The sequence below is a fragment of the Mytilus trossulus genome, chromosome 1 (assembly GCF_036588685.1).
Source record: "Mytilus trossulus isolate FHL-02 chromosome 1, PNRI_Mtr1.1.1.hap1, whole genome shotgun sequence".
In the NCBI taxonomy this organism is placed as follows: Eukaryota; Metazoa; Mollusca; class Bivalvia; order Mytilida; family Mytilidae; genus Mytilus; species Mytilus trossulus.
Genome location: NC_086373.1, coordinates 35,766,144 through 35,791,012, shown reverse-complemented (window position 1 = coordinate 35,791,012; position 24,869 = coordinate 35,766,144). Strand labels below are relative to the sequence as shown.

Below are 24,869 nucleotides of genomic sequence, written 5' to 3'. Positions count from 1 at the left end.
GATATTGGGTAAAATAATCTACTTTGGCATTAAAATTAGAAAGATCATGTCATAAGCTTCAAGTTTACTAAGTTTCAAGTTGATTGGACTTCAGCTTCATCAAAAAACTACCTTGACCAAAAAACTTTAACCTGAAACTTGCACTTTCATTTTCTATGTTCAGTGGGCCTTGAAATTGGGATCAAAAGTCAAACTTGGTCTTAAAATTAGAAAGATCATATCATAAGCAACAAGAACTTCAAAAACTACCTTGACCAAAAACTTGAACCTGAAGCGGGACAGACGGACGGACAGACGGTACGACGAACGAACGAACAGACGCATAGACCAGAAAACGTAATGCCCCTCTACTTGTCTATCGTAGGTGGGGCATAAGCAATAAATAGTTGATTTGAGAAAAAAAAGTCGGACTAGGTTCCATTTATAATCACGATATGACAACTGTATGAGTATACTTAGACTGAGTTTCTAGCAATATGACGGAATATTTTGATATAATAGATGCCTATGGATGAATGATGAAAACAGTAGTATGTAAAATAGACCCTGTTAACACTTGCACGAAATTGAATCGATCTTTTAAGAGCATCTCTCATTTACGATCTTTTTAGAACTTGTGATTTTAATTTAGTATACATTGCAATCCCAAAATAATCGGTCATTTCGTTAAAAAAAACTTCGTAGTAAATAGAATAAGGAAATATATGGTTCATTAGATGTCCTTCTGCATTTATTAATTATCTTTTTGATTAATATGTCATAAGTCCTTTTAAAAACAAAGAAATGTCAGACAGAATAATTTTACTAATAACGGTCATTTTGTTTGAAGATGAGGAATTTACAGAAAATAATAAAAAAAATTATAATGAATAAATACAATTGAAATGATAGTTTTTAAAATGTGCACCGATTAACACACGTATATTTAGCGAATACGGAACGAATAAGTAACAGTATCAGTCGAGCACTGAAACGGGTCCTGTCCAAGGTCAGGAGCTTGTAATTACGTTGTTGTCGTTAACGTTTTACATATTTGTTATATTATCTTTATTTATTTTTTGTTCATAAATTAAGCCGTTATTTTCTCGTTTGAATTGTTTTTCATTTGTCATTTCTGGACCTTTTATAGCTTTATATGCATTATGAGATTTGCTCATTGTTGAAGGCCGTACGGTGACCTATTATAAATTGTTCCTGTGTCAATTGGTCTCTTGTGGAAATTTGTATTATTTGCTATCATATCTTCAGAAAAATGACGCAAATAAACGACGTATACATTTTTTTTATCTTCATGTTCTGTCAAATCATTTGAGTATACGGATGAAACTCTGAAATCAGTTACTAGCACTTATAAGAATATATTAAACTGACCATGCGCAGATTTATTTTCATATATACATAAAACATTTTGAATTGTAGATCGATTTATCTAAGCGTGTAAACTTAAACAAAGATCAAGGTTGAGTTCAATATCGTAGCGGCTACATAGGGCTACGTAGATTTATGACTATTTAACATGTAGCTAGCCTAGCTGCTACATAGATATTGATTGCAGCTAGCCTAGCTACTCGTTCATAAGATCAAAATATATACTACGTAGCCGCTACGATATTGAACGGAACCCGGTTCATTAAAAAATCAATCTTTTTAAAACTACATTTGGAAGTGGTATTCTTTTATAAGTCCGATCTTTCCAAGTCATATTTGAAATATCGGCTCCTCGATCTTTTTATTGTTAGGGGTCTTAGATTTATATTGATTTTAAGTTATTCATCATCAAAATAAAAAGGAACAACATTCTTAACCGCGAAATTAGAATTCATGATATCGAAAGCAAAGGTCTGTCTTGTCATCTGATATACTTTGACTGAACTACGAAATGATATAACAAATGTGTTCACTATTTTAAGAAGAATTTCTGTTCAACACATAAGCACTATAAATAAGTTGAATAGAAGCATAATCCATTCGCGTGTACATTTGTTCAACGCATTATTTTCCAACCACCGCATTTATATTACGTGTCTGTGAAACTGACTGAAAACTAAGTACTATCACGTGTAAATTAATATGCATTAATAGTAGTTAAAAACAAACAAACAACATAACAGCAAATAACGAGAACTGTGTTGTCCGTAATTTGTATAGGAATAACGCCCAAAACCGTCGGAACGGCTTTCGACGTTATGATTAGAATTGGCGCAATGCATTCCCGCCATTTTAAATAGTTAACCCTTTTGTAGAAATATCTCTTTTTCCATTCCGGTGACCCCATCGTTTTATTTCATGATTTTATCTAGAAATAAACAACGCATATTCTGTTGAATACTCATCGAGAAATTATTGGTCAATTTTTTTTAAACATCATTCTTTTATATTATTTCACAATAAATAAAGGCGGGAAAATTATTATAGCAACTTATCGCTATTATTTTCCCCTCAGAAATAGGTAATATTATTAAAATAGTTTGTATTAACAACTTGGTTAGCAGAACAAACAAGTTTTATGGGAAACCAACTTTTAAAAAAAATATTACACTGCTGTTGACTAGAGGTCCCGATTTCCAAATTCCATGAAAAAGACGGCGTTCAAAATCGAAAACGAGGTCGGTGACCCCATTTTTTTATTTGCTTATTTTGAAGCTTTTACTTAACCTAAAGTAAATATAAAATATAAAGAAGATATTATTGGTAGATCTGAATAGAAGGATTTGTCTTTAAATATACTGTATTTGATTTATTTTACATTGTATTTGCAGTTAAAGTCTATGAAGTTAGCATTCATACAGGAAACAATTGGGGAGCAGAAACTGATGCCAGTGTGTTTATCAATATATTTGGTGTTATAGGAGATACAAGTAAAAGACTTTTGTATCATTCTAAAAATAACTCACAAAAATTCCAACGTGGGCAAATAGATTTATTTGAAATTGAGGCTGTATCTTTAGAAAATTTAACACACATTGAAATTGGACACGACAGAAAAGGTCATGGTGCTGGGATGTATCTAGATAAAGTTGTAATATCAGAGAAGGATGACTCAACTAAAGAGTATGTGTTCCCATGTCGTACATGGCTGGATGACAGAGAGGGTGATGGGAAAACATGGAGGACACTTCCTGTTTTAGGTAAGACCACTTTTAGAGTCAAATGTTGTATGATAAAGACAATGTTTGGAGACATAGTGATTAAATAACTATTATTCTATTAAGTTTGAATAGATTGTGGGTTTATAAGATACTTATATTGTTTGTCCAAATGTTTAGAAAATGTGAATTTGTTTTACCTTAGAACATGATTAAATTGAGGTCAGGTTCATTTGAATTTTTTTTATGCAAAAACAAATTGCATTAAAGGCAGGTTCATTTGCAATTTTTTTCTGTCACAAAAACTTTTTTATTTAGATCTAAAATCTTAAAATTAAGTTCAAGTTTGAATTTACGTAAATGAAACCAAAGAAGATGACTATTTTGTTAATGATACAGCATGGGAAATAGTAAAGTAAGAAATTAGACATTGCAAAAAGATTATTTATACAGGTTTTTGAATCCTTTTCAGATGTTGTAGATACTAAAAAGGTTAAGCCCAAGATTGATTCCAGTAAAAGTGCAGGTAAGTGTTGTAACAATATTTTGACCAAGTACACTTGGTTTGTATATTGTTATCTCATAGTTTTATTAATGAATTTTCACAATAAGAACCAGAGCAAGTCCTAGTTTCACCAATGAAAATTGTAAAAATAGAGCAAATTTGGTTAGACATAGTTATGGAATATACATGTATAACATACAATCTCAGGTATCATTGTGTTCAGAAAGAAAACAATGTAGAGGTTTGTTTTTTTTGCACTCTTCAAATATAATTATAACATTGTCAGTAAGTACATGTATAGGAAAAAATTACATCCACAGGTAAATGGAAGAATGTTCAGGTAACAGTAAAGACAAGTGACTTGGACAATGCTGGAACAGAAGCTCAGGTCTACCTTACAGCATATGGTACTAAGGGACAGTCTGACCAATTATCTTTGACATCGCCAGATAGTGCTCATGTCTTTGCTAAAGGTGCTGAATCAGAAATAAATGTAAGTACAAATTGACATAAGTGTATGACACTGAATTCATTGAAATAGACACATGTTTCTTGTAAATTTCACTAGAGGAAACTTTTAACAGTAAATAGATCATACAAAATTGTTCAACATCATTAACTTGACTGAAAGAGTTAAAGACTTAGTTCACTTCTATCAGGCGGAAACCTGGTTGAAATAGAACAAAAGAATCAAAGCTCTTTGTTAGAGAAGGCGATAAATGCTTACAGTAATGTTTACTATAGTAACAAACATTTTAAAAGTTAATAGAAACAAATAAAATGACAACTTTCTTCTCAATTGCTAAGTGTTTTATTTTAAAAACACCATTTGCATAAGTTTTCAATTTATCTAGTACATAGTTAAGTAGAACAATTAGATATCAAGTCGACAACATGGGTATTATTCAAGTTGGATGTAAAAAATGCATATCCTCTGATTTAATTTTTTTTTTACCACGGACGGAAAACATATCAATCTATTAGTTCAGTAATTTTCGTGTCTGCCCTTCCATTATGTGACTCAAGAAAAAAATCCCAAAATGGGTTAAAATTGTATCCAAAAGAGAAAATTGAGTGCACCTTTTTGGAAAGTTTGCTATAGCTTGCTATAGCAATAAACTTTCTTAAGGCATCGGCCTAACTGGAAAAGAGACAGCCTAACTTACTTTAGGAAGTGTGTCCTACTTCTAGATAATGTAGTACTGGTGTTTGAAAACTAATAATAGAAAGATGCTTTTGAAATTTTGAGCTCTTCTATTTTAATAGCATACAGCTTGAATAAAAAATGTACTGAGTTTTCATCGATAAATCAAATAATTCAACTTCATTTGAAAGACGAACAAACACTACTTCGCGGATCTGCGCTACGCGGAAAGTAAAATCAATACACACACGAGACAGCAGTTTCTACGTTATGATTTTATTGGTATTCTTCAGACATGCGTCAGATCCATATATGTGTGCCTCCAAACGGGAGTACTACAATCCCGGTTTCAAAGGTTTCCTACCTTCCTCCGGTTGAAGAGAAAATTAATAGGGTGTTTAAAATATTTCATGAATGAACATTTTTCGTCGCTTTATACTACGATTTTTACAAATTTCTATTCAATATGTAAAAGCCCGAGAGTATCGGAAGTATCATGGTATCTCATCTGATCTCGGCCCACAACAAACTCGGATTATAATAAACTCGGCCTTTTACATATTCGGCATTAGAAATCGGACTATAACAAAAATCGTAATTATACTAATTGCTATTAAGACTCCTAAACAAAGTTTTTGCTCAGTTCTTATTATTTTTCTCCTTGGGGTCTATTTAGTTGTATTTTGAGGGGCCAACAGAAGGGAGGAATTTACTAAAGAACCCTAAGAGATTTTTTTTTAAATTTTCAATAAATTATAAACTTGAAGAAAACAGTAAGTGACAGACACACATGGTTTTCAGTAATGATCACAGGACCATAAAACAAATCAAATTAATTAAATTTAGGTTGAGTCCATGGTGTCACCCCACCTAACCCCTCATGTTTGAATACTTAAAAACAGTCAGATCCCCACTCCTAAACATTATATGTTCTTTATACGTTACAATAAAACAAATCAGATGAAATAAAAGGCGAGTCCCCTGGGGTCACTCTCACCCCCTGGTTTTTTTAGAACTTATTAACAGTTGAGATCTCCACCCATATACCATATATATTATTGTATGGGACAATGAAATAAATCAAATGAAATATAGAAGAACTCCAGAGGGGTCAGTCACCCCACCCATAAACCATATATATGTTTGTATGTTGCAACAAAAAAAATCAAATGAAATAAAGTGGGTGTCCCTTTGGGTCAGCCCCAACCCCTAATGTCTGGGAACTTAGAAACTGTCGAGATCCCCACCCCTAAACCATATATATTTTTGTATAGGGCAACAAAACAAATTCAATGAAATAAAGTGGGAGTCCCTTTGGGTCAGCCCCACCCCCTCATGTCTGAGAACTTGTAAACGGTCGAGATCCCCACCCCTAAACCAAATATATTTTTGAATAGGGCAACAAAACAAATCAAATGAAATAAAGTGGGTGTCCATTTGGGTCAGCCCCACCCCCTCATGTCTGAGAACTTGTAAACGGTCGAGATCCCCACCCCTAAACCATATATATTATTGTATAGGGCAACAAAACAAATTCAATGAAATAAAGTGGGAGTCCCTTTGGGTCAGCCCCACCACCTCATGTCTGAGAACTTGTAAACGGTCGAGATCCCCACCCCTAAACCAAATATATTTTTGAATAGGGCAACAAAACAAATCAAATGAAATAAAGTGGGTGTCCCTTTGGGTCAGCCCCACCCCCTCATGTCTGAGAACTTGTAAACGGTCGAGATCCCCACCCCTAAACCATATATATTATTGTATAGAGCAACAAAACAAATTCAATGAAATAAAGTGGGAGTCCCTTTGGGTCAGCCCCACCACCTCATGTCTGAGAACTTGTAAACAGTCGAGATCCCCACCCCTTAACCATATCTATTTTTGTATAGGGCAACAAAACAAATTCAATGAAATAAAGTGGGAGTCCCTTTGGGTCAGCCCCACCCCCTCATGTCTGAGAACTTGTAAACAGTTGAGATCCCCACCCCTAAACCATATATATTTTTGTATAGGGCAACAAAACAAATCCAATGAAATAAATTGGGAGTCCCTTTGGGTCAGCCCCACCCCCTCATGTCTGAGAACTTGTAAACGGTCGAGATCCCCACCCCTAAACCATATATATTTTTGTATAGGGCAACAAAACAAATCAAATGAAATAAAGTGGGTGTCCCTTTGGGTCAGCCCCACCCCCTCATGTCTGAGAACTTGTAAACGGTCGAGATCCCCACCCCTAAACCATATATATTTTTGTATAGGGCAACAAAACAAATTCAATGAAATAAAGTGGGAGTCCCTTTGGGTCAGCCCCACCCACTCATGTCTGAGAACTTGTAAACGGTTGAGATCCCCACCCCTAAACCATATATATTTTTGTATAGGGCAACAAAACAAATTCAATGAAATAAAGTGGGAGTCCCTTTGGGTCAGCCCCACCCCCTCATGTCTGAGAACTTGTAAACGGTCGAGATCCCCACCCCTAAACCATATATATTTTTGTATAGGGCAACAAAACAAATCAAATGAAATAAAGTGGGTGTCCCTTTGGGTCAGCCCCACCCCCTCATGTCTGAGAACTTGTAAACGGTTGAGATCCCAACCCCTAAACCATATATATTTTTGTATTGGGCAACAAAACAAATTCAATGAAATAAAGTGGGAGTCCCTTTGGGTCAGCCCCACCCCCTCATGTCTGAGAACTTGTAAACGGTTGAGATCCCCACCCCTAAACCATATATATTTTTTTGTATAGGGCAACAAAACAAATCCAATAAAACAAAGAGGGAGTCCCTTTGGGTCAGCCCCACCCCCTCATGTCTGAGAACTTGTAAACGGTCGAGATCCCCACCTCTAAACCATATCTATTTTTGTATAGGGCAACAAAACAAATTTAATGAAAAAAAGTGGGAGTCCCTTTTGGTCAGCCCCACCCCCTGTTGTTTGACAACTTGGAAATGGTCAAGATCCCCACCCCTTAACCATATATATTCTTGTACTGGACAATAAAACAAATCAAATTCAAAAGAAAGCGAGTCCCTAGGGGTCACTCTCATCCCCTTGTTGTTTGAGAACTTGTAAACGGCTGAGATCCCCACCCACAAACCATATATATTTTTGTATAAGAAAATAAAATAAATCAAAATGAAACATAGAAGAAGTCCACAGGGGTGACCCAACCAACTTCTTTTTGAAAACTTATACGGTCGAGATGATCACCCCTAAACCATATGTATTCTTTTTTATGGGGCAACAAAACAAAACCAATGAAATATAGTGGGAGTACCTCTGAGTCATCCCCAACCCCTCATGTTTGAGAACTTGTAAATGGTTGAGATCCCCAACCCTTAATCATAAATATTCTTGTATTGGACAATAAATTGAATAAAGTGAAATATAATTAAGTCCCTCGGTGTAACCCCACCCCATCCTGTTTTGAGAACTTGTAAACAGTCAAGATCCACCCCCTTTTCGAAAACTTGAAAACTGTTGAAATCCCCACACTGAAACAACATATATTCTTGTACGGAATAATAAAACAAATCAGATGAAATAAAAGGCTAGTCCCCTAGGGCCACTCTTACCCTACCTCCTGCGTGTTTGAGAACTTGTAAACTGTCTAGATCCCCACCCCCAAATCATGAATATCACTTTACTAGACCAGACCAATTTGTATTGGACTTTGCTTAATGTCAGGCTACCTGTGGGAATGACTAATTTTGAGAGCTTTGTTTGGGAGACTTCGTAGCATCATCCTGTTACAATTATTTCTTGATAAAGTTTTTTCTTATTTAAGTAGGAAAAAAAAGTTAACCATGCAATCTACACACTATCTATTTTTATGTTAGGGGGTGAATGTGTTGAATATTTTGTCTTGATATTGCACAAAGCAAGAATATTTCATACATCGTCTCGCTTCATATTCTATCATTTTTATATATCAAAGCTACAGGTTGACTTTTTAACAAAAAAAAATCACAGTACTAAAAGATGAAATAAATGGGTCAAGTGAAATACCTATGTTAAATCACAAAAATAGAGGAGGTGTGTTTGAATAGCTATAGTTGGATGATGAAAATGCATATCTAAGAAAAAAAATTGTGCGTGATAACTAGGGTTTATAGTATTCAACCACTAAAAAAAATCAAGTCTGTCCTTCAACATAATATTTAATAAGTTTTTTTTTTAAATGTTTATGAATTTTTGAAAATTTCACCTGACAACCGATCAGATGACACCGGTATAGTTTTAAGTTGAATCAATGGCAGACAAGATTATTAACTGATGCTCATTCGCTAGTTGATACATTTGTCTTTTAATATACAATTGGCATATAAGGATTGTAATGGTGCAATGTGGATAAAATTATCGGTTTCCAAGAGCAAAATTAGCAGGTTGACATCCCTACAATGGCTTCCATTTCTATGGTTGTGAAAATAAACTGGTGTAATGGGGAGATAATTTTGACGAAGTAGAATCCTGACTGACTATCTTTTAGAATATATACAAAATATTACAATCTCATTGTTTCAATAATACATATCTGTCCCTTTTGTGAATATGTAAGATTCTAATTCATTGTTAAAGAATGCCTATATATTACAGGTATCTTTTGGTGATATTGGTGAGCTAACAAAGATCAGATTAGAACATGATGGTACCAGTAAAAATCCCTCATGGCATGTTGATTGGGTAGGTATTACAATCTTTTTGAAGACATGTTTTCAGTAGTCAAGCTATTGCAGTTTCTTAGTTTGAAAAGCTACAGATACAATAATTGCTTTGATAACTTCACATACCAACTTTTAAAATACATCTCATATATAATGCAGCATTATGCTATAGACAAAACCTTACTGAAGCTGCAAATTCTGTTAAAAAGTGAAATAACAAAAATATTGAACTACAAGGAAAATTCAAATCGGAGGTCCCTTATAATTATTGAATGGCAAAAACAAGGGTTCAAATAGTTATCAAAGGTACCAGGATTATAATTTAATATGCCAGACACGCGTTTCGTCTACATAAGACTCATCAGTGACGCTCAGATCAAATTCAAACAGGAAATTTATAAAAATGACCACATAATTGATATTCATGTCACCAAAGTGCTGACTACTGGGCTGGTGATACCCTCGGGGACGAAACATCCACCAGCAGTGGCATCTACCCAGTGGTGTAAATAGTTATTGTCAAAAACATCAAATGAGTTGAAAACTTTAAACAACTGTCAATAACAGGTATTCCCTTATGTAGAAAATGATGGATTAAACCTGATTGAAGTTTAATATTGTTTGTATAATTCTTTTGTGGCCGTTTTTAGAAGATTCCATTTTATTACAGGTGAAATTAACAGCTGGTGACAATGATGAAGTGATGTTTTATATAAACAAATGGTTCGCTATAGATGAAGAGGATGGACAGATACTCAGGGAATTCTCAGTAATAAATTCAGATAGAGTACCGCAGCCTTGTAAGTTGATTGAAAACGTCTATAGTATAAATTTATTTCTTTTGAGGGAAGTACTAGTGCTATTTTAACCACCAATATGGTCATATGAAGTTTAATGAACCTTTATTTGCACATATAGGCATTGGTTATTTGCCTAAGACCCAAATAGTCCTCTATTAGTAAGAGATGTTGTAAGTTTTTTTATTGTGAAATGAGTCGCTGATTTAAAAATCAAAGAGGGACAATCTTTTGTCAGTTGATTCTTCATGTTTTCCTGTGTAGGTCCACACAAAAATTGACCTTCATTAATGGTAGGAATAATAAAATGAATGAACTAGTAAATTACAGATGAGAGATTTTGCTGTCATTTACAACAGCTTCTTTTCTTTAGTTCTTATGATGTCAGATTCTTACAGATTGAGGAATTTCTTTTTTCAGCATGTCAGTATATCATTATAATTGAGACTGGAAACAAAACAAATGCTTCAGCTAGTAAAGGTGCTGTGTACATCAATTTGATTGGTAACCATAGTGACACAGGACTGAGAAGATTAAACAAATCATTGACCTCCAATTCACAACCATGGAAACCAAAACAAGAAGATATTTATATGATAGAAAGCATATCTGTAGGACAAATAGAAAAAATACATGTTAGATTTGAAGGAACAGGAACAGGTCAGTTTTTAACTTATATTTGGTTTAAAGTGTAAATTGCTTTCATGAAGAGCATGGGGTTTATCTTTTTGTAATATATCCATTGAACATTTCAGAATCTAATGGACTATGTATAATTGTTTTTTAGTACTTTAAAATTAAAATAACTTCTCTATTTCAGATGAATTTCTGTTGTTAAGAAATTGGTAAACCAATGACAATGCTTGGCGTATGCTTTTGAAAATATTACCCAGAATGCATTAGATTCTGAAATGACAATTCTGAAATGCTGTTTTTTTGTTGAGCAGAGTCTAAAATATATCTTGTAGATGACTGAAACATTTGCTCCCTATAATGTTCCACCTAACATGAACACTGTAAACCAAAGGCTTTGTCTTTTGTGTGAACAAATGATTTTTTGAGTAAGATAGATACTAGAATATATTTATTGAAAACTAATTACAGTATTATTTACTTTCCTGTATAAAGAATTTCAAATAATTTTTAAAGTTTCATCTTGGTGTTCTTCTTCTTCAGAGGAATGGTTCCTGGATAGGATCAGTATATTTGACAAAGTTTCAGCGATCTCTAAGTCTGTCTTCAATTGTTACACAATGTTAGGAACAGAAACTGACCAGATCTCTGTCAATAAAGAGTTTGATTTGTCAGGCAAGTTTATAGAACCTTATGAACATTAAGTATGATTTTGTAGTGGTCATTAAAGGAGTAGGTCCGGTAAGCACATATTTTGGCCTCAAATTTCATGTTCATCTGACTAAAGATTTCGACCACTTTTTAAACACTTAAGTGTCTATTTTATTTGAATCAATTGGTTTATGTGAAAGATTTCAACTGATCTAGTCATAAAAAATGCAAGAAATCAAGCTGAAATATGAAAAATCTACCAAATATGCAGAAAAATGTCATTTTTCAGGTGGTTTGTGTCAAAAATAAAAGTGGCCGCATCCGTTTTCATCTTCAACCTTTATATATGTTATGTATTATCATAAAATACAACTTACATTTCAATATTAAGGATGAACACGAATGCAACCACTTTCGTTTTACACAAAAACTGTCTAAAATTTAACTAAAATGCTAGAATTGTGAAGATTTCAGTAATTTAGCATGACTTAATGGTGCTAGTACCCGATTTATGTGCATTGTATTGTCAAAATCAACCCAACTTTATGTAGCAGAAGCATTCTACTGTCCAATGAATAACAAAAAGTTTACATTTTAACAATTTTGTAAAACTGCTATATTTAGGGGCCAAAAAGGGGGTCTTACTGGACCTACTCCTTCGTAAATATGTACTCACGTTTCAACTAGCGGGTAGATAGTCTTATTTAGTTTGCAAATGAAAGACTGTAATCTGGCCCATAATATTGTTTGTTTAGTATTCCATCACTATATATAGACAACAAAGAGAAAATAAAATGAAAATCTGCCATAGAATTTTGTCAGTATTACTTTTGAAAGTCAATGTATGCAACAGCAAGTCAGAACAGATATGAATAAACCAAAAAAAGTAAAATGTTTGTTATCTTAATGAAATTTATGTGTATGTAATGCATAAAACCTTGAATGATGTAAATTGTAACAGTAAACAGCATTTTACAAAATTTTGATACTTATTTATTTGTTGAACTATATTTTCAAAAGCTTGTATAACGTCATTTGATATAGCTCAACTTTGAACTGCATCCACCATGATTTATTTTTTAATGTGACTGATGGGTGCATAGGATGAATTGAACATAAAATAAAATTGAGAATGGAAATGGGGAATTTGTCAAAGAGACAACAACTCGACCGTAGAAAAAAACGACAGCAGGTTTTCAATGAAGCGAGAAATTCCCGCACCAGGAGGCCTCCTTCAGCTGACCCCTAAACAAATATATACTAGTTCAGTGATAATGAACACCATACTAATTTCCAAATGTACATAAAAAACTAAAATTTAAATAATACAAGACACCAAGGCCAGAGGCTCCTGACTTGGGACAAGCGCAACAATGCAGCCGGGTTAAACATGTTTGTGAGATCTCAACCCTCCTGTATACCTCTAGCCAGACCTATATTTCCAGACCTTTTATTAAATAACTTTATATTATAGAAACCATTCCTGTCTCTTGTCCCTCAGAGATTGTACAGAGTCTGTACAAAGATATCAGACCACAAGTATCTGGTGGTAACTGGACTGTATGGATACACTGTGGACCAGACAGTAATGGAGGGACTAAGGATGAGGTCCATATGATTGTATACGGTCTCAATGGACAGTCCAAACCTATTCAACTAAATGATAAAATGGAATTCAATCAAAGATCAATAGTCAAAACTGATGTATGTCAAGTATGCTAAATATGGTAGTTTAAGGTGGTACCTAACACTACAGGGAGATAACTCGTAAAGTCATCTAAACGTTTTAACTACGTTGTGTTGTAAAAGGAATATTAAGCTTCTCAATGATCAAAATTGGTGTTTGTCAAATTTCTATATAACCAGTGTAATTTTTCTGACAAAATGGTTGGTTCAAAATTTTTAATTTTTTTATATTTTTGTTAAAGGGTCAAAGTAAGTACTTTGACAAAAATTTTATGAAAATTAAATGAGGCAAAATAATTTTAGTGCAAGTGTTGGGTACCACCTTAAACATATTTTATTGTTCATAGGGACAATTGAATCAGACACAAACTTTTCGAACTAAGGGTAACATGTCTAATATGTTCTTTAATTCTTATGTTTCCAATGTTGTATTATACCTTGTTAAATAAAATACTGTGTCAAGTAAAATCATGTTTTATTTGAAATTATCTTTTTAGTCAGTTTTAAAAAAACTACATCCAAAGTGTGAATCAACCATTTTGTTGATTTTCAATTCTCATGCTCTAATTCTTTCATTACATTTCAAGGTTATATTTTGCTTTCTTCTGTTGTACCGGGTAATTAATTAATGCAGTACATAAGTTATAATAATGAAGTAAGCATAAATCAATTTACTTTTCCTATATATTATATAAAGTTTTAAAATAGTGATACATTTTACTTTAAACTGATAATTGAGGTAAAGATGGGATAGAATTGTTTGATATGCTTTAATGATGTATACTATAGTGTGTAATTATATTTTCAGATTACTATAGGGGACATAGGTGCAATATTTAAAGTGAGATTATATTTTGGTGGTGACTACACTGGATCTCCATGGTTTCTATCAAGTGTAAGTTTTATTCTCATCATAATTTTTAAAGATATAAATGCTATAAATAGATATGCATAGAACCCAAAAGCTATTTATACCGATTATATATTTTGAATTTCTTTCTTTCAAATAGATTATTTTAGAACAGATTTAGATTATTTTTTGTTTTTTTTATGTGTTAAATATTAACCTACTTTATATGTGTTTTTTCACTGATACTCATAATTGATATGTCCTCAACTAAGAAAAACTCATAATTAAATTGATATGCCCTCAAATAAGAAAAACTCATAATTGATATTTCCTCAACTAAGAGAAGCTCGATAGGTGCTAACACTTTTACAGACCTCTTTAGGTCAGTTTTCTCTGTAAGACTTCAAATGGGAAATTATTTGTACATGCATATTTATGTTTTTGATGCTACATATATTTGTAGTTAAAAATGAAGGATCATGATACATTACAAGAAGTTATAATGAGAGTAGATAAAGAGTTAGGTGGAACAGAAGACAATCCTGATGGTAGTTTAGAATTGCCAGTAACTAGACCAGATTTATCACCATTAGAAGGTATGGAATTACAATGTAGTAGAAAGACTATGTCAAAACTATTCCAAATCTATTCTCTGGTTCTTTGACAAAACTATTCCAAATCTATTCTCTGGTTCTATGACAAAACTATTCCAAATCTATTCTCTGGTTCTATGACAAAACTGAATCAGTTTAAGAATTCCAGTCATTTGTTAAGTAACGTATATTTACAAATAAAGCAATTTCTGAATGTTTGAAATTCCAAATAGAATTAAAGTTGCCTAAAAAGGAAATCTCTTATTTTTATGCTTAATATTCATGAATTTTAAAGATAATAAAAGTAAAGTAGTAACTCTTTATGTTGAATTAAATAAATTGAGTTTAGTGGAATTAATTAAATTGAGTTTTAAGTGATTTTGATGTACAATTTTTTTTTTTTTTATGAATTATAGAAGATGAGTTTACCTTGTATGTTGCCACTGGTAACCAGGATATGGCAGATACAGAGGCAGATGTATTCTGTTGTCTCATTGGTCAATTTGGAGATACAGGCAGGCGTATGCTGTCAAAGTCAAACTCATCCATGCCTTTCAAACAGGGACAGGTACAAATTTGATTTAAATCGATATTTGAGTAACAGTAGTATTATTTCATTATTTTTTAATAGAATTGAGAATGGAAATGAGGAATGTGTCAAAAAGACATCGACCCGACAAAAAAAGCAGAAAACAGCCGACGGTAACCAAGGTGGCTTCAACACAGCCAGAAAAATCCCAAATCTCTTTGAGTGCCTTCCACATTCCACAAGGTTGTCATTTTATTAACACCTGTTAGAATCATTTTGATTCATTGAATGAGCTGATAAAGGTTATGACCTGTAAACTCATCCAATCATCTTCTGAGGTCACCGGCAACCACACCTTTATTAAATTTTGTTATACAATGGGTTCAGAAAGGGTTGAATTGCCAAAGAATTAGAGAGAAAAATGTAAGATGAGAACAGTGAGAATGAGTATATATTTCTGGGCTTCCAAAGTATAGTGACTATTTACCTTTTTCATATGTTACAGGTTGATGAATTTGTTATCAAAAGTTTGGATCTTGGGAAAGTGGAGAAAGTTGTAATCGGTCATAATGAGAAAGGACGAGGAAGAGGATGGTTTTGTGAACGTGTACAAATCAAGTCCAAACTTCACCCTGTGATGAAGATATTCCCATGTAACAGGTAAAAACCAATACAAGAATCTTCCTGTGAGTTTGTTGTGTAGTCTGCATATCAAATTTTCACATGATTCTATTGTTTTGCAATTTTTATTTGCGACTTTTGTGAGTAGATCATAATCATCTTGAATATTTAAAGCTTGAATAACTTAAAATACATTACAGTTATTTCTTGTCAACCTGAAAAAGGATAACAGATGTACTGATATTCATTTGAATCAGTTCAATTTCTATGCAATGCAGCTCATTAAGATGAAAAAAAAGCAAAACAAAACAAAAATCAAACAGAACCTTTTCACCAGCTTAAAGTGTCCAGCATGGTTTGATGATATTATCTGTAAAGACTGTAAAATGATTATATATTTAAATTTTATTATTTTAGATGGATGGACACAGGTTGTGAAGACAGGAAGCTTATGAGAGAATTGCCTTATATAGGAGATATGCCAGTAGTGGCTCCACCTTCAGGGACTTCAAGTAAGACTATGGATTAATAATTAAGGTTATGAATATTCTTTTGATAGCTATTTTTGAATTAAAAGGAAGAATGTTATCTCTATCTGCTGGAATTAGCAAGATTTAGAATTTGTGATATTTTTTTGGCATAAAATTCCATTATATCTGTCAGATGATGAATTGTGTACTTATTAAAAAAAACGAAAACATCTAAGCTTAAAATTATTTTTGTTTAGATCTTTCATATTGGTAAATTCTGTCCATTTGGATGAACAATTAAATTCAAATGACTGAGTATTAATTAATGAAAATGTAAATTACTTATTAAACATTTAAATTCTTTGTTCCTTTAGAGGGTGTGTACACATGTACAGTGACGACTGCTGATAGAGAGAGACTACCACCAAAAGGCTTAGATAGAAGTGAGAAATCTCGCATGGTATCGCTGATGGTTTATGGGAGTAAATCTGTGGTTGGACCAATAGAGCTGGACAAACCAGGAGTAGATCTATTTTTACCAGGACATGTTGATGTGTTCAAGGTATAATGTAAAACACATGTAAAAATTGACAAATAATCAAATGACAACTTAACACTTGAAAAATATTTTTATGCCCCACCTAGGGACATTATGTTTCTTTTGTCTGTGCATCCATTGGTTTATCTGACTTTATTCAGTGTAAAGTTTTTGAAAGATGGGCGGAAGGCCTTTTAGCGAGAATCAGGATTAGATGTTTATTTTTTAGGAATCTGGCAGGAGAACCCTGATACCCTGTCCTGTAATGAAATGTATGAAAGTTTATATTATGTTTCTAGGGATTATCTATTGATGTTGGTGAAATAAAGAAAATTCGAGTTTGTGCAGGATATGAAGAGGATCCTGAATCTGTTTGGACAACTGAAAAAGTAGGTATTAAATATGTGTTAGGTCATTCATATTCAATGAATTCTATATTCATTTTATATAGTGGGTCTCATTGGGTCTAAGCGTGGTGCGTGATTGCTGATTTTTCGTAAGCGTGAAACGTGAAAGTCAAATTATTATGTCGTGAAAACGGGAAATGAGGTCTTGCGGGACTCGGGAAATGACAAAAAAAGGAGAATTGCTTATGCACACAGTGTAAGCGGGATTCAGGAATCTAACTAAACAGTAAGCGGGATCCAGGATCAGAACCCCCCAATGAGACCCCCCAATATACAGTTTTAATATATGTAAGAAAGTTGATAGCAAAGTTCTCAAACTTACTGAAATAAAGATATCATAGTGCTTTAAAATAAAATTTCAATTTTATTCATTTTTAAAAAAAAATTATTTTATGTTCATGTTTTTTTTCCAGATTGAGTTAGAAGATGATGATACTAAAGATATTTTCACCTTTGACTTTTCACATTGGGTTGGAGAGGTCAAAGGTGATTGTAGGAAAGAATTACCAGTTTTAAGATTAGGAAAAGGTCAAAAACAAAGTAAGCTTAATATATACTCAATTATTTTTCTACATTTTTGCTACCGTATAAAGTGAAGTTTTTGGTCTTGCACAGTTTAGTTGTTTGATTGGTCATGGCACAATATCCTCTGACTGTGATAGTTTCAATTACTGGCAGAACTATCGTAGCTCAGTCCAAGTGTTTTCATCAACTGTTGACACTGGGCATATTCAAATTTAACAAACTACAAAGCACAAAGGACAACAACTTTGCTGATGATAATTTGAATTAGAAAAAAAATTGGTATTACATGTATATGTATTATGATATAAAAATCAGGCATACCAGACATGCTCAGGCATACCAGACATGCATGTGTTTCATCTACAAAAGATTCATTTGACAGCGACACTCATATTGAAAAAAGGGTAAAAATGGTGAAATATATAATGAAATGGAAGAGCAATGAGGATTCATATTTCAAAAGGTTTAGAGGATCTATTCTAGGTGTTTTAATTTCATATTTTTACATTAGGTAGAATGTACATTTCTCCCCCATTAGAAGTAGCTGGTCATTAGATGTGTTGTATAATTACAGTATTTCCTTATCATGTGGTGTTGTATAATTTCAGTATTTCCTTATCATGTGGTGTTGTATAATTTCAGTATTTCCTTATCATGTGGTGTTGTATAATTTCAGTATTTCCTTATCATGTGGTGTTGTATAATTTCAGTATTTCCTTATCATGTGGAAGTTCATACAAGTGAAGAAGAAATGAATGCAGCCACCGACTCTCAAGTATTTATTACTTTGTATGGAATGCTGGGGGATTCTGGTAGAAGACTTCTCAGTAAAAGTCGGAACAATAAAACCAAATTTCAAACAGGACAGGTTAGTTATGTTGTAACTCTCAATCTTGTCTAAACTTTTATTGAAACATCAAAAGTTGAAGTATACACATATACAATATGTTTAGGTAGTACTAGTAGAACTTTACTGAATTATCTAAAGAAAAAAGTAGAAATGTATATTTTTTCTAAATGTAATGAATACCAATACTTATTATGACATCAAGAATGGGGAAAGGGATCCCTAATTTGTGTAATCAACACATCACACAGTTTCAAACCCAGATCTCATGAAAATTCACAAAAAGATTGGACATATGTTGAAGTTGTGTACCTGCTATTAGGGAATTGATTGTGACAATTTTGTTTCCTTTTTTCTAGGCTGGAACTCAGGCTTTTTTTTGGAAAATTTCAAATTATTGTACCAGTTTAGTATCATCAACTGCTTCTAAAATTTCAAACTAGATCATGAAAGTTCACAGAAAGATTGCACATAAGTTGTGCATCTACTAGAAAGGATTTATCCCTATATTTCTCACTCAATTTAATTTAACAATTTTTTTCTCCATCTAAAGATAAAAGAAAACATAGTACTGTTACCAATTTGATGTAATCAGTTTCAACTTTTAACTACAGTTGTCAACCCAGATCATTGAATTTTCACAAAATGATTGTGCATATATTGTAGTTAAATACACATGTACAGTACATATCTATCTGTTACTTTAATTGTGTTTCATCTGCACTATCGATGTTACTGCGAGCAACTAATCCTATATCTGTGTTTGTCTTGTTTATAGCCTATTGAATTTAGAAATCAAATACTTTAAATTCGGATGAGCAGGCCGAGGGAGAATTTAATTTAATTTTGTTTCATCTGCACTATCATTATTGTTGTTATCTTTCTGTATATAGATAGACATATTTACTGTGCATGCAGTAGACCTGGGAGAATTAGAGAAAGTAGTAGTGACAAAAGGACCTGGAAATCCTTGGTTGTTAGAAAAAGTTGTTGTTAAAACCTCTGACTTTGCTCCACAAGAAAGTATATTCTCTCATAATGAGTAAGTAAATGCTAAAGCTTCATTTTAAAGATAAATTATATCTTTTTAAATTTCATGTTTAAATTTCACTATCTACCAAAATGATACTTCTTTATTGATTTAGTTCAACTTTAGAAATGTCCAACAGATAACCAATCTGTCTGTAGGACTAGGCTACTTTGAAAGGAGGGAAGTATACCTTACCTAATGATGACTTCACGCTTAAGTTAGCAAGCAAGCTAACCAAGGATAATACCTTTACCTACACACTCAATACAAACAGCTGTAATGTTTAATGATGATTCATTGTTTTCATGGAATTTGTGGGTAAAGGTTTAACCTCAAATTAAATTTTTTGACAAGGTACACAGGACTATATACTTGCATACCAACTTTGACAAAATTAAGAATTAAAAATTAATGAGAATTTTTTTTTCTTCGATCCAAGAAATTGGGGTCAAGGAAAATAAATGAACTCAAAGTATTTTTTTTTAATTAATATGATTTTGGATGACTTGTAATGACATATATTTATAGATATGAATTTATATGATTTGTAATTATCCTTACAGTTGGATAGGGAAGAAATCTGACACACCAGCAGAAATAGAGGAGACAATAAGATTAGCAGCTGTACAGAACAGTCATGTTGTTATACCAGTCATGGGATCAGACAATTTACCTATATCTAGTAAGAAATGATTGCTTTATATTTCATGGAAAAGTTCTACGCTTTGACGAATATATTTATATTTCATGTTAACAGTTTAACACTTTGCTTTAATATTTTTGTATACCCTAGCAATATGTTATTTTTGTTATCTATGGATTTTTTTCATGACTTTTATTATGTTTATAACCTTCCAAAGTTTGAATAACAAGAAAGTCAGAATATACTTCTGCTTACTCAGTAGGACAAAAAAAAAATCATCTCATATGAATTAAGTACCCTTGTTTTAATATAAAATAATTTTATTTGATTTTCATTTTTAAAAACATAAATTTGATTGGTAAGTGGAAAAAATTTTCATTGGTAACATCAAAACCATTTTGATTAAGTTTTCATAACTTGTGTAAACACAATGTTGACGTCACGGAAATGTACACCTGTGCAATACACATGTTTGGAATTATTTGGTTTGAGAAGAGTTAGATTTGAAAGAAAATAACGAATATTTAATTGAAATAAGTTTTATTCAGTTTGAGAGTTAATTACCCATTTTACAGGTCAATTTAATCCTAAAATGTTAACTTTGATCATTTTAGAAGGAAGATGGAAGCTGACTGCAGAGACTGGTGGTAACAAAGGAGAAGAAAACTTTGGAGATGTTGTCATGATACTCTGTGGAGAAGATGAAGAAACACAACCTGTCAAAATAGTCACAACAAAGGAGAAGCCATTCCAGATCGGTCAGACTGATGTATTTGATGTAAGGATTCTTAGGAAATGCCAGAGAAGAAATGCATCTTTTAAATTAAAAAAAATATATACAGAAAATTAGCAATGTGTTTAGGAAAGTGAGATTTATTGTTTTTTCCATGCTCATTTGGCCAGTGGAATAGACATTGACTGGTTTCTTAGATAAACAGAACATTGCATATTGACTTCCTTGATAAAGAAAATTGCTGTGAATGAAATTGAAAATAATGTATATTATACTTTTTACAGGCAAAGTTTTCTGAAGTTATAGAAGAGTTATATAAGATCAGACTTGGATTCAAAGATAATACAAGCAACAAAGGATGGCTCATTAAAAAGGTAAACTATTTTAGTCAATGAATCTCTGGTAATGTCATTGTTGTAATGTTTCTGGTCTGTTTATGACTACATCTTTGATGGAAAACACTTAAAAAAAATAAACTAAGTTGTCTGAAGTTGCCATGTTTAATGTAGTATTATCCATGTTTTCAAGTAATTTTTTTCAAGATTAAAAGAAAAGCAGGTTGAGCTAGTGAGAACCATTTGTCATGGTTTGAAATAAGATTTCTTTGTTTTGATTTGTTACTTGTTGCAATACACCAAATATCAAATAGCTCATGCATATTCAGATGAAAATTGTGTTCAATAAACTGGTTGGTAGGTTTAAAAATTTGTAAGGGTTCCATGGAACCCAGTGTCTCGCCTACTTTTGCTGTAAATCGCAGGCTAAACAAAAATGATGAAAACAATTAATAAAAATATTCCTCTTGATCTTCTGATTATAAGAAGATTCTGTTCAAGTTTGTTAAAAATTTAGGATAGTTAATGAATCTAATAAATGTTTTGAAAAATTTAACTGCAGACAGTATGTAATGTTAACTGAAAGAAAATGTAAGTCCATTTAAAAGTAAAATACCCAGGATAGTTTAAGAAAGTTATTAAAATTTTAAAAACTTTAACCACAGAGTGAATGTTATGTTTTCTCGCAGAAAAACTAAGTCCATTTTAAAGTAAAATAAGGTAAAAATTGATTTTTTTATTTTTTTTTTAAATTACTTCTGGATACTATCTTATGATCATAAACAAGCTTCCGTCCAAGTTTGGTACAAACCAAGGATAGTTTAAGAAAAGTAATTAAAATTCTAAAAACTTTAACCATAGGGTGAATGTAATGTTTCCCCGCAGAAAAACTAAGTCCATTTATAAGTAAAATACGGAAAAAATGGAATTTTATTTTTACAAAATTTACTTTTGGATACTATCTTATGATCATAAACAAGCTTCTGTCCAAGTTTGGTAGTAATCCAGTATAGTTTAAGAAAGTTATGAAAATTTCAAAAACTTTAACCACAGAGTGAATATTTGTGGACGCCGCCACAGAGGACGACAGAATGTAGGATAGCTTAGTCTCGCTTTTTCGACCAAAGTCGAAGGCTCGACAAAAAGAGAATTGATTGGAATAGATATATCAACTGTATGGTCCTGGGAATATTTTTAACTCTGAGGGGCTACTTTGAAGCAGAGGGAAAAAGCTTTTAGTTAAGAAAATTAAGAATGCCTGGTTTGTTTTTCTCCATGAAATCTACATAAGATAGTCTATTTTTTTTTAAAGAGACTTGGTTAAAATGATAAATTGATAAAATGATACTGCTTTCTTAACATATTGTAGATAAAATGTGAAGATTTAGATACAGGTGATAAGTTTAGTTATGAAGTAAAAGACTGGATGGTTGTTGATGAATATAATGATGGATGGAAGGAAGTACCTGCAGCATGGCCAGCCATCAATATTCCTAAAGGTAGCGATAACTTACAGTAATATCATAAGGTTAAGGATAATAATGTTTCTGACAATAGCCATAACCCTTAATTTACCCCTTCATGAAGACTTCACTTAACCCCATCTTTGGTGCAAGTTTTACACAAACCCTATCCTACTATAATAGTGGACTTAGTATGCAAAACTCCTTGCCAAGCTAGTTATCTCACATTAAAATCAAAACTTTCCATACTTGACATATACTTAAACAAATTGTAAAAAAGCTTTCCATAATTTAGTACATCTATGCAAATTTGATATCGTTGTTCAAGAAGTAAACAAACTTACAAAATTGAAGGTAGTTTCAATGAAACCTAAAGAGAATCAAGATAGCATTTTGATAAACTGGCAGTGTTGCATTACAGAATAATTACATTAGATGTATGATTCATTATAATACGTTATTCTGATTGGCTAACTGCACATCACTTGTTATTCCGTAAGCAATTGCATAACACAATAAAACTCATTCATGATGACACGAGGTCCCATAATAAAGTGCACAGGAAAATTAAATAAAAACTTATGTAAGTCGTGTTTTCATAATCCTAGCTAAAAAATGTAATTATAAGTATTGAATGCTTCATTTTGTAAATTCATAGGGTTGTAAAAGCGTTGACTGTGCGCACATTTTTAGAATGAAGTGCTTATGCGCTTCATACAAAATGTACTTTGTTCAACGCTTTTACACCCAAATAAAGTTGCAAAAAGGAGCATTCAATTCTTAAATATTAGGTATGCTCTTATTTTTTTTCAAATATAAAGATTATGTAATCACATATAGAGTGGGGTGCTCATTTTCGCCACATCTTTCCATGTTTTCTACAGTTTATTTTCAGGTCTAAATGTTTTTGAAGTATACTGATATTTTTATATGAATATAACTTCAAATGCAAAATATTCTTAAGCTTAAAAACGTGTTTGTTTGAACAAAATCATCTAAAAAGTTAGATTAAAGGGTGTTTGAAATTTCCGGATTTTTTGTCAATGGGGGACACATATTCGCCGTTCTTACACATCTATTTAAAACCAAATAACCGCAGCTTTAAATTTTTTTTATCAAATCAATTTCATTATAGATGAATAGCAGACATTTCAAAGGTGTAAAGAATTCAAAATTAGGGCATTCAGTCAAATAATTACTTAGAAATACTTCTTTGAAATCGTGTTTTTCATTCAGGAAATTGGCCGAAAATTGTTGTCCGTTTTTCGGTCATTTTAGGTAGGAGCCGCAATTTTATCTCAGTTTAAAAAATAATCATATTTGTTATAAAAATATGATTTACCGGTACATTTCTTCCATTTTAGCCATCCTTTGAAGTTTTTACACCTCAAAATCATAAAACGGCGAAATTGTGTCCCCAGCGAATATGAGCACCCCACTCTACATGTTTAAGAAATGTTATTAAATGAGAGGACTTTAAAATTGTTGAACAACATTTATAGATGATTATTTTGGACATACATTCTTCTTTACAATTCCAAAGGTTATTGATTACATTTTTAATGAGTAAAATGGTATATACTATCAAATTTTGTTTTTGTTCTTAGTGCTACAATACCAAATAAAGACTTACACAGGAGATGTAAGAAGTGCTGGTACCGATTCTGACGTGTATATCTACATACATGGGGAACTAGGTACTACTGGTCGTAGATTACTGAAAAAGTCTAAAACACATGATGATAAGTTTGAAAGAAATCAAGTAAGTTACAGATAGGAATACATTCATTTTATTGAATTGTTTAATATATAAAAGAAGATGTGGTATGATTGCCAATAAGAACTCTTCACAAGATACCAAATGACACAGAAATTAAAAACTAGAGATCACTGTATGGCCTTCAACAATGAACAAAGCTGTTTAAATCAAAGATAAAGGACGTGAGAGAATTAATGTCTCTACACCAAGAAGCAGATTTAATCTTTGTGTATGTATTGTAGTAAGAATAATCTATAAACTTTATAATTGTGTACTAGTATATAGCTTGTTTTTTCTAAGCCAAACAGTTAAGACATGCAAAATTTTCTAGGATGGCAAAAAACACAAATAAAA

At 32.3% G+C, this 24,869-nt stretch overlaps 1 protein-coding gene across 1 annotated transcript in view; it reads left to right on the top strand.

The window, feature by feature from the left end:
- The window catches only part of LOC134722928 (lipoxygenase homology domain-containing protein 1-like), an 86,720-nt gene that overhangs the window by 48,767 nt on the left and 13,084 nt on the right, over nt 1-24,869 (top strand). The window contains exons 35-57 of the mRNA XM_063586565.1: nt 2,760-3,128; nt 3,559-3,612; nt 3,912-4,084; nt 9,338-9,424; nt 10,076-10,205; nt 10,623-10,862; nt 11,379-11,510; nt 12,961-13,190; nt 13,981-14,067; nt 14,486-14,618; nt 15,032-15,183; nt 15,650-15,804; nt 16,183-16,277; nt 16,610-16,797; nt 17,073-17,162; nt 17,594-17,720; nt 18,416-18,573; nt 19,446-19,594; nt 20,146-20,264; nt 20,840-21,003; nt 21,243-21,332; nt 22,663-22,792; nt 24,364-24,518. Coding sequence (XP_063442635.1) covers nt 2,760-3,128; nt 3,559-3,612; nt 3,912-4,084; nt 9,338-9,424; nt 10,076-10,205; nt 10,623-10,862; nt 11,379-11,510; nt 12,961-13,190; nt 13,981-14,067; nt 14,486-14,618; nt 15,032-15,183; nt 15,650-15,804; nt 16,183-16,277; nt 16,610-16,797; nt 17,073-17,162; nt 17,594-17,720; nt 18,416-18,573; nt 19,446-19,594; nt 20,146-20,264; nt 20,840-21,003; nt 21,243-21,332; nt 22,663-22,792; nt 24,364-24,518 — 3,407 coding nt within the window. The remainder of the gene's footprint in view (nt 1-2,759; nt 3,129-3,558; nt 3,613-3,911; nt 4,085-9,337; nt 9,425-10,075; nt 10,206-10,622; nt 10,863-11,378; nt 11,511-12,960; nt 13,191-13,980; nt 14,068-14,485; nt 14,619-15,031; nt 15,184-15,649; nt 15,805-16,182; nt 16,278-16,609; nt 16,798-17,072; nt 17,163-17,593; nt 17,721-18,415; nt 18,574-19,445; nt 19,595-20,145; nt 20,265-20,839; nt 21,004-21,242; nt 21,333-22,662; nt 22,793-24,363; nt 24,519-24,869) is intronic.